This window comes from Rhodotorula toruloides (assembly GCF_000320785.1).
Source record: "Rhodotorula toruloides NP11 unplaced genomic scaffold Scaffold25, whole genome shotgun sequence".
NCBI classification, from domain to species: domain Eukaryota; kingdom Fungi; phylum Basidiomycota; class Microbotryomycetes; order Sporidiobolales; family Sporidiobolaceae; genus Rhodotorula; species Rhodotorula toruloides.
Window position 1 is genome coordinate 214944 of NW_015622985.1, and position 9505 is coordinate 224448.

Genomic DNA, 9505 nt, shown 5'->3' on the forward strand with positions numbered 1-9505 from the left:
CTCTGTGTTGTCGTCAATACTAGCCCGCAATGCGAATGTCTCGTGAAAGGTCACGTTGCGCCGATGCGCGATCTACAAGAAGAGTACGACAGGCTTGCGGAGGAAAGGATGGATAGCCAGACGATGCGAAATAGATGTACGAGGGACAGTATCGATGTAAGGAGTCTAAGTGGAATATGCGCGGAATCAAGTCCAGAGGAGGCTGATGTCGAAGACCTGCATGTCCGTCCCGCCCCTCCTAGGCCTGTTAAGCGCGACAGACCGTCCCTGCGGCTTCTTCTCGTCCTCTTCATCACTCGCCGAGTCCTCACCCTCGACGCTCTTGCCGTCGACCGAGCCCGTGCCGTCGTCTTCCGCCTTGATTTTCTTCTTCTTCGGCACGTACCACGGCGAGTCGAGGATCGGCGGCAGCTCAGGTTCTCGCCGATCGGCAGGGAGGACACCCTTCTGTCGCGGGATCCATCGAGGGTAGACAGGCTCGGGCGAGACGGGCTGCGAGCGAGTCGAGCCGGCGCCGCCGTAGCCGCCTCGCCTTCCGCCGCGGGCGCTGGCGCTCGGCGTACCTCGTCGAGAGAATGCGGGTGACGAGGCGCGAGAAGTATCGGGGCCGGCGATACGCGAGCGAGGTTGTCGGCCTTTCTTCGACGTGAGTCGGGAGGTCGACGCCGCGGAGACGTCCGATGCGGCTGCAAAAACGACAGGCACGTCAACATGTGCGGTGTGAGCGTATAGTCAAAGCGATAGGGCGCACCAGGCGAAGGGGAGCGCTTGACGCGCTTTCGGGCGGGTTGAGAAGGTCGTCCTTCGTCTCGCCTGTTTCGCTCAAACCCGTCAGTAAGGCTCCTACAAGCGCATTGACGCAGAGAAGAGACACTCACGGCTTGGACGCGCCCTTCCAGTCGTCCGTAATCTCCTCCCACCACCGCTTCCACTCGCTTTTCTCCTCGTCCGGAATCCGATCGTCACCGCCTCGCGTAATCATCCGCACGACCGTCACGTCCTTGAGCAGCGACTCGAGCTGTTTCCCGCTTGCTCGTGGACAGTCCCGCTTGGACTTGAGAGACAGGCAAGCCGAGTCGAGCACTTCGCCGAGCGGGCCGGGCGTCATGGCGAGTGCGAAGACGGCGAGTTTTGCGGTCGTGATAGGGTAGGTCGGGAACTCGAGCACGGCAGTGATGTGTGTGTAGATGAGGGCCGTGTTGTGGAGGTGGGCGGCGCGAGCGGCGTAGGCGGGCGTGTTGACCGTTTGCTGGAAGCGCTTCTGGGCGACGTCGAACGTCTCGAGGTCTGGCGGAAGTGCGTCAGGCTCGTGCACATGCGGAGATCACTGTGAAGCTCACCATGTGGCTGAGCCTGCAGTTCCGCAAGAAAGGCGGAGAGGTCGTCGCAGACAGCTCGCAGCGTTCGTCGAGGTTTTCGATCATGGGCGCGGGAAGCTGCTCAAATCGGGATGTTAGCACGTTGCACATACCTGTGCAAGCTGTACGTACGCTGAAAGAACTGTTCTGGAGGCGGCGTGACGAGAGCGGGAGGAGGCGGAGCAGGCGGAACTTGGGTGAGGAGCGGGCGCGAGGTGAACGAGTCTTGCAGTGCCGGGACTGGCGCAACTCGGACTGGAGGCTCGGGCCGTCTGTAGAAACTGGCTGTCGCTGGCTTGCTGACGTTTGAGCTGCAAATAGCGCGGTCAGTCGAGAAAAGGGATGAGGAAGGCGCGGGACGCACCTCGTGCTCGGCAGGTTCAGCAACACCTCGTTCGTGACCTCGTAGTTGTCCGCACTTCGTACGAAGCATGCCACGTCCGGCCAAAGATGCCGCGAAGCCTTGGCCGCCTCGTTGAGCGTATCGAAGATGCCTCGCACCATTCCCGCCGAGATCTGTTCCCGCACCGTGCTCAAACTTCGCAGAACTGATGCGATGGGCAGGTTCGAGTGAGTCGCGAGGACAAAGGCGACTTTGTCAGGCTGGATAGGGTAGACGGGAACGCCGAGAGAACTGCAGAGGGACGAGTAGATGCCCCAGTCGGTCCAGAGTCGGCTGCGGACGTTCGGCTCGTTCGCGTTGAAGACGGAGGAAATGGCGTGGCCGGAGAGGACCCGAATGCGGTCGGGAGAAGAGACTGCTAATCCGCGAATGTCAGAAAGTCGTCTCTGCCTCGCGGGTGAGAAGGCAACGAGGTGAAAATTGCGCACAGCCGTTCAGCACGTCGCGCATCTCCTGGATGGCAGCTTGCACCCCCTCCAGCGACGTCGAGTGCAGCAATCTCGTCATCGGCAAGTCTGGCTCGGAGTCGGAACTTGGATGAGGAGGAGAAGGCTCGCTCTTCGTGTGCGTGTGCGGTGCCTCACGGGGCGGACTGCATGTGATGGTCGGTCTGTCAGATAGTGTCAAAGGCGTACAAGCTCGCACGGACGCACCAGGGCCTCGCAATGCCTTGAACAAGTCGAGCACCGCCCCCCTCCTGCTGTACGACGTCTCCCTCGCGCTGAAGAGGCTCGCCGAGCCGCAAAGTCCGCATGGGCGGCAGAGTAACATTCGAGAAGGACTGCAAATCCATGCCCGTCGTCGAAGGCGCGTGTGACGGCGCAGAAGACGGTCCGGGGGCGAGGAAGCGCTGGGTTCGCTCATCTCGCGGCGCTGAGAACGCGAGAGCGCCCGTGCCACGCTCCGAGACCTGCTCCGACATGTCACACGTCTGCGCGAGCAAGAAGACGCGGTGTGCGAGGACGAATGGGTGCAGAGAAGTCGAAGAAACGAACTCGAGACTCGATGACCTCGCACAACCTCGACGCCCGTCATTCGCTGCGATGGGACCGGGAAGCTGTTCAACAGGACCTACTGAGAGTACTCCATCTGCCAGAACCGGTCAGGCGTGGTGAGGGCGTGTCGGCTCCCGCTTTTCGCGTCTCCGCGCAAACCGCAAGTCGAAGTCGGCCTTGGACGGCTTCCTAGCGGTCATGCTCTCGCTTGGAGCATTGCTTGACGTGCCATGGCACCGTCCATTGCGCGGGAAAGCCCTAATATGAGTGCGCCGTTCCATCTGCGCCCGCTGAGCAGGGGCGAGACCGAATCCGCGTCGCTTTGCGCTCACGGTTGCTCCGCTTGTTCCTCCTTGAGCGGGAATGCTCTCCTGAACCCACAGCTTTCGAGCAGGAGCGAGCCGAAAGCGCCTCCTCCCGTTGAGCGCTTCCCGGTTGTCGTCACGCTCTGCTCTTCCTCGAGACTCCGCGAGAATTGCCAGGCAACTTTGCCGGTCGCTACGGCGCGCTGAAACGGAGAGCACCTTTTACACGTACGGCGAGCGAGACTGAGCTACAGGAAAGCCTCAGCAAGGCGAGAAAGCCTGTCGTCTGGCCTGAGAAGGTACCGCTTAGACGCGTCCGCCTGCCGTGGCAACATGCGCGGTGCCCTCGGCAGCAGTGGCGCGGAGTCTACGCAATGTGGGTGTGCAGATTGTGGCGCCGAAGCAGGACATATGCGCGGAGGGAGAAGAGCGGGAAAGAGGCGTCGATGTGGTGCGGTGTTAAGGCCGCTCAAGACAAGTGCCGTCCAGCTGGCTATTCTGCCGCTGCTCAGTGCGCTCAAAATGGACGTAAAAGCCGTAGGGGCGGCGTGATGGCGGTACAAGGCAAGGGGAGCGCTGATAGCGGGACGAGGGATGGTGAAGGAGCGTGCTGAGGTCCCGTCGGCGGTCTCCATGCGCGTCGACTGGGTCGGGCGCAACACTGTGGCTTCATGTGAGCAATATGAGCCAGCCCATGAGCTCACTCCACCCGCCCGGCGCCTTCGCCCGACTGCAAGCCTCCGCGAAACCTCATCAGTCGATAGGTGGTCGTGGGTCGAGCTGGAGACCGGCGGGCGGCAGTGACTGCGCTCAGCGATTGCTGTAGGCGTGAAAAGTAGCCCAGCGAAGCAACCAAGCCCAACCAGCGTGTGTGAAGCGGAGCCGGGACATGGTTCGTGGCGAGAGTTTGGGGCGTCTCCTCCCCTTCACCCGCTTCCACCGCTTTTGTCGGGTCACGCGCGTGTCTGCTTGCTCGGATCTGCCATGGCTCAGTTCGCCGACCCAGAGACGCGCTTCGACCTCTTCGGCGGGGCTGAGGAGCTTCCCCCGTCGCTGCGACCCCGCACCTCGGCTCGCTCTTCCTCCTCCTCTTCGTCGTCCACGGGCACGCCAGCATCGTCATCCGACTCGGAGGAGGCAGAGACGCGCGCGACGACGCCGGGTGTGGACGAGGGGAAGCCGGCTTGGGTGTTGCCTGGCGAGCAGTGGGCGCCGAGGACTATTGAGCCTGCGATGGACGGGAGCGACTTTCTGTGGCAGATGACGGAGGAGCCGCACCGAACGCGGCGGAAGGCGATCCTGAAGGCCCACCCAGAGGTGCGCTGTCGGTGCCGACTTCCCGTTCCTTCGCTTCGAAGGGGATTGTCGTCTCTTTCAAGTATTTGTATTCACTGCCACTTCTCCCGCAGATCACCAAGCTGATGGGCCACGAACCCTTGACGAAATGGGTCGTCCTCTTCGTCACGCTCGTCCAATTCAGCACCGCCTTCTACCTCCGCAACACACCCTTTTTCTCCTGGAAGTTCTGGATATTCGCCTACCTCATCGGCGGCACCGCCAACCAGAACACCTTTCTCGCCGTACACGAGATCACCCACAACCTCGCCTTCCGTGGAGTCAGGGCGAACAGGCTGTTTGCGATCTTTGCCAACTTGCCGATTGGCGTGCCGTTCGCGATGATGTTCAAGAAGTACCACATCGAGCATCACAAAGTGCGCGCGAGGCGATGGGACCAAAGAGACGACTGCTGACCTTGGACTTGATGCCAGTTCCTCGGCGAGGACGGCATGGACACCGACCTCCCCTCTCGACTCGAGCTCCTCGTACTCAAGACTGTCCTCGGCAAGACATTCTTCTGGTGTGTTTGCTTCGGCCGGTTGGAACCGGGTCAAGGAGGCGAGAGCTAATCAACATCTTCGTACGTTCTCTCCTCAGCACATTCCAGATCTTTTTCTACGCCCTCAGGCCCGGCTTCATCCGCTATCAAGCCCCGACGCGCTGGATGGCCCTCAACATGGTCGTCCAGCTCTCGTTCAACGCGCTCGTCGTCAAGTTCCTCGGCTGGTACTCGATGCTCTACTTCCTCCTCAGCAGCCACATGGCGGGCAGCTTGCACCCATGCGCTGGTCACTTCGTACGAACCTGACATCCACTCTCCTCTCTTGGCGTGGCGAAGACTGACGAACCGGCGAGCAGATCGCGGAGCACTACCTCTTTGACGGACACGACCAGGAGACATGGTCGTACTACGGCCCGCTCAACATCCTGTGCTACAACGTGAGTATCAGCTCAACCTTTCCTTCGCTTACCGGCTGCAGTCACTAACGATCCCGCACCCGCAGGTCGGCCTTCACCAGGTACCTTCCCCTCCCCATCCCTTCCCTCCCTCCTAGGGCCTCCTCCGACCTTTACTAACAATCTCAATTTCGTATAGGAACACCACGATTTCCCCTCCGTCCCTTGGACGCGTCTGTGGAAGTTGCACGACATTGCGAAGGAGTTCTATGACCCGCTTCCGGTGCATACGAGTTGGCCGGGCGTCACTTGGAGGTTCATCACTGGTGCGTCTCTCCACTCGTCACGTGCTGCGCTCTGCGGCTCCCAGCTGCCGAGCCTGAAGCTGCTATGATGCGTGATAGACGTGCGAGACTGACTTCTTTCGCTTCACTCGCCCGCGAACAGACCCCTCAGTAGGCATGTGGTCCCGCGTCAAGCGAAAAGGGAAAGGTGACCCGCGAGGGAACGACGGAGGAGGCGGAGTCGGGTCGGTCGCGAACGCCGGAGGGTTGAAGGATGAGTAGAGCGAGCGAGGGAGGGGGAGGGGAGGAAGGGGGACAGACACTGTTACACTCGTTTTTGGGCTGGCATGCACGCTCGTTGATCACGCTCTGCGCGATGGCTTGCGGACGAATGAGCGGAACTTGCCGAAAGCTCGAACGCGCTCGCCTCAAGGCCTTAACTCGTGCGTTACTCATAGCGTCCTCAACGCTGGTTCCTCGACAAGCTACGATTCAGCGCATCGGTATGCATATCAGTTTCTACCCATGAGATACGTCTACGCCATCCTCGCACGTCTATTTGAGCGCCTCGCGAACGCTCGAGTTGCTGAGGAACTTGGCCATCCTCGGCTCGACAAAGAGGGCCCTGTACCGCACATCGAGTATCAGCAATCCCTCCTCACTAAACTCGGAAGAGAGACCAAAGCGAAACGTGCGACGCACTCGGCTTCAACCAACGTCTCCCCATCCGTACTCTCAATCTTGCCCTTGACCCAAGCCTTCCGTCCCTTCTGCTCCACCAACTCGGTCCGGATGACGAGGTATTGGTTTGCGAAAGTCGGCTTCTTGTACTTCATTGTCAGGGTTGCGGTGACGCCGATGTTGGTGGGGAGGTTGAGGAGGGCCTGCGCGTGGGTATGGGATGCAGTTCAATCAACTCGCTGTACTCGCAGTCAGACAGGCAGAAGTAGAATGAAGCGAGTCTCGCGACGCACCGTCCTGCCCAACGCCTCATCCATCACAGTCGCCAACAACCCGCCATGCACAACACCCTCATGTCCACACAGCCCTCCTCCCACATGCACAACCAACACGCTCTCCCTCTTGTCCTTGGTGGTGAACACCAGTGGAGGGACGGCGAATTTCCCGGGTCCGCGGAGGGTGTAGCCGCTTAGGGAGTGTGGGCCGGGGGGCGTGGCGGCATATGGACGGGAGAGGGTGTAACGGGGAGTGAGGGGCGTGTCGAGAGCGGATGTGGGGGAGAGTTGAGAGGCGGCGTTGGTGAGTGAGGTTGCTTGGCTTGGTGCGGCGTCGGATGAAGATGCGTCGGCGGGTGTGAGGGAAGGAACGACTTCCGCCTTCAACCTCTTCACGATTTCCAACTCGTGCAAGCCCTTCTCGATCACGTCTGTGTGCTCGACCGCTTCAGGCGAGTCGGCGCTAGGCGGGTGCGGAGTCGGATGGGGAAAGACGAGCGAGACGAGTCCTGGTCTGGGAGCGGCCAGGGCGAGTCCGTAGCCTGCCAGCAAGCCTGTCGTCGCCAATGCAGTCGAGAGGAGGAAGAGCGAGCGTTTTGGAGCCTGGCCGGGGTGTGAGTGTGGTGGTGAGGAGGCGACAGAGGGTCGGGAGGTGGTGGTGAGTGTGCGCGAACGGGGAGCGAGTGCCGGTCGCGCGCGGGCAGTCTGAGCGAGTCGAGTCGCTATCCGACGTTGTCCCAGCATCTTCACAAGCTCAGCGAGCGACAGCGAGTGAAAGGAACGACGGCAAGAGCGGTTCGACGACGAGCCGGTCGACGAAGGTGCGCTCACTTTCCCCCTCTCTCTGGATTACCCAGTCATCTCACCGTGTGCACGATACTGACGAGTGTAGTGCCAGGAGTAACAGTCTACGAGGAAGGCTCGGCCGGGAGGACCTTTTCGAGGAAGCGCTCCAAATCCCGCTGTTCCTCGTCGCAGAACGAATGGCCCATCCCTGCGGATGTTGTACTCTACTCGTCAGCGTTCCCGTTCACTCACAATAGACAGCGCGCGCGACGGAAAGGGTGGGGGACAGAGGGAACGCACGGGGATACGTCTTGAACTCGACACTCTTGAACCCGAGCTCCTCCAGCTTGGCAATCGTTTGCTGGCCCCACTTGTACTGCACGACAGGGTCAGCGTCGCCGTGGCCGTGGAAGATCGGGAGGGAGGTGGCGTGGTCGCTGAGCATCTGCATGGAGCGAGCGGACGAGCAAACGTGTGTAAGAACGCGTGAGCATCAACCAGCCACGCCCGCTCTGGCAAAGCTGGGCGCGGCAGAGGTACGAACCGAGGCGAAGCTCACCGACTTGACCTTGTCCGCCATTCCCAAGAACCCACTCAACGCGACCACGCCCGCAAGCTTCCTCTCACTCGTCAAGGCCGTCAAATAACCAATCACCGCGCCCTGCGAGAATCCTCCTACGACGATCTGGTTTGCGGGGATGCCAGAGTCGATTTCGGAGGAGATTAGGGACGAGATGGACCGCACGGAGGAAAGCATCCCCGTGTCGTCTTCGGCGCGGAGGCCGGCGGGTCCGAGGTCTTGGATGTCGAACCTGCCCGCGTGTGCGTGCACTGTGAGCTTTACCCACCCTGATCTCTTCTTTTTGAGTAAGCGCAACGCACCAACTAGTCATCCGATACCCGCCATTCGCCGTCACAGGCTGCACAGGCGCGGTCGGCAACACGAACTTGACGTGCCCAAACTGCTTCTTCTGCCTCAGCGCCGCAGCCAACGGGACCCAGCCTGCGCTGGAGTCGCCCAAGCCGTGGAGGAAGATGATCGTGGCAGAGTGTTTTTGGAGAGAGGGGAGGACGGTTGGGGAGGCCATTTTTGAGGGATGGGAAGGGCGGTGGAGGGAGGTGGGAGTGGTGGGTGGAGAGGGCGGATAGCGCGCGGAGAGGATCGAGTCGCTGGAGGAGGAGGAGCGGAGGTGGGGAGAGATGAGGAGGAGGACGAGGGCGAGGAGCGCGAGGGAGACGAGCTGGCGGGTGCGGGACTGGCGCTGGAAGGAGTGTAGCAGTGGAAAAGCCGTCTTGGCTTGCTAGCTGGGCTTTTTAGAGCGTGCGAGCGGGAGCAGGTAAAGTGACGGAGCGAGAGAGGCGAGAGGGAGCGAAGGGGGTGGTGACAACAAGCGAGGCCTGCTGGTCTCTCCGTAGATGCAACACTATGCTCTATCAGAGCACTCTCACCAAGCCAGACGGCGCCAGAGAGCGAGCGGCAAGAGACGACCTCTTCCTCCTCGACACAAGATGCGAGATGCGACCCTGCGATGCAAAACGAGTGTACACGCTCCACCTCTCACCACAGCGTCCTCCTCCGCTGCCTCTCCTCGCGCGCAATCGCCTTGCGCCATCCGTACCTCTCCTCCCTCCTCGCCTTTGCCGCGTCGACGACCCTCTTGCGCTCCGCCGCAATCCTCTCCGCCTCGATCCCCTCGCCAAACCCGAGCATCGTGACCGTGTTGCGCGAGACGCCAAACTTGCGCGCGAGGGTGCCCGTGGTCCAGTAGTTCGAGTCGCTCCGCCTCAATGCCTGCAACTCCTGAACCTCTTGAGGCGAGAGTTTCTTTTCGGGGGTGGCGGGGGGTGGTCGAGAAGGAGCGAGGAGGTGCTGATTCGCCTGCTGGGGTTGCTGGGCGTGCAAGGAGGGCGGAAGCGATGAAGCTACGGCGGGTTGGTGCACTGCGCTCGCGAACGGCGTCTGTGCGAACTTGTCGGCGTGAGGGAGTGCCGCCTCGGTTGGTGGGACTGGCAGGGTGGGCGGCAAGACGGACGGGGGAGGGCGCACGACAAAGTGTGAGCCGGAGGGGAGGGTGAAGTGCTGGGCGACGGAGGACGAGGTGAGCGGGTCGCGCGTGCGCCGCAGTCGTTGGGCGGCGGGTGCGGTGGCCTTGAATGCGCGTGCGACGGTCGCCATCCCTCTG

At 61.5% G+C, this 9505-nt stretch overlaps 5 protein-coding genes across 5 annotated transcripts; 1 reads left to right on the top strand and 4 right to left on the bottom strand.

Annotated features, from left to right (window-relative positions):
* Positions 1–186: 186 nt before the first annotated feature.
* Positions 187–2683, bottom strand: RHTO_04096 (uncharacterized protein; the record flags this gene model as incomplete). Its single annotated transcript, XM_016417764.1, has 8 exons — positions 187–686; positions 752–813; positions 879–1287; positions 1341–1436; positions 1491–1669; positions 1723–2116; positions 2190–2353; positions 2415–2683. 8 exons carry the CDS (start codon positions 2681–2683, stop codon positions 187–189), a joined length of 2073 nt encoding a protein of 690 aa, XP_016270923.1.
* Positions 2684–4045: 1362 nt separating this feature from the next.
* RHTO_04097 (sphingolipid delta-4 desaturase) lies at positions 4046–5862 on the top strand (the record flags this gene model as incomplete). The annotated part of the gene is made up of 8 exons (XM_016417765.1): positions 4046–4378; positions 4471–4773; positions 4831–4919; positions 4997–5195; positions 5258–5338; positions 5404–5418; positions 5496–5622; positions 5744–5862. The coding sequence occupies 8 exons, from the start codon at positions 4046–4048 to the stop codon at positions 5860–5862; spliced, it is 1266 nt and encodes a 421-aa protein (XP_016270924.1).
* A 273-nt stretch (positions 5863–6135) lies between these two features.
* On the bottom strand, positions 6136–7280 carry RHTO_04098 (thioesterase family protein; the record flags this gene model as incomplete). The annotated part of the gene is made up of 3 exons (XM_016417766.1): positions 6136–6205; positions 6283–6464; positions 6555–7280. The coding sequence occupies 3 exons, from the start codon at positions 7278–7280 to the stop codon at positions 6136–6138; spliced, it is 978 nt and encodes a 325-aa protein (XP_016270925.1).
* A 164-nt stretch (positions 7281–7444) lies between these two features.
* RHTO_04099 (acyl-protein thioesterase 1) lies at positions 7445–8410 on the bottom strand (the record flags this gene model as incomplete). The annotated part of the gene is made up of 4 exons (XM_016417767.1): positions 7445–7530; positions 7623–7767; positions 7867–8134; positions 8205–8410. 4 exons carry the CDS (start codon positions 8408–8410, stop codon positions 7445–7447), a joined length of 705 nt encoding a protein of 234 aa, XP_016270926.1.
* Positions 8411–8880: 470 nt separating this feature from the next.
* On the bottom strand, positions 8881–9498 carry RHTO_04100 (uncharacterized protein; the record flags this gene model as incomplete). The annotated part of the gene is made up of 1 exon (XM_016417768.1): positions 8881–9498. The coding sequence occupies one exon, from the start codon at positions 9496–9498 to the stop codon at positions 8881–8883; it is 618 nt and encodes a 205-aa protein (XP_016270927.1).
* Between the last annotated feature and the right edge of the window lie 7 nt (positions 9499–9505).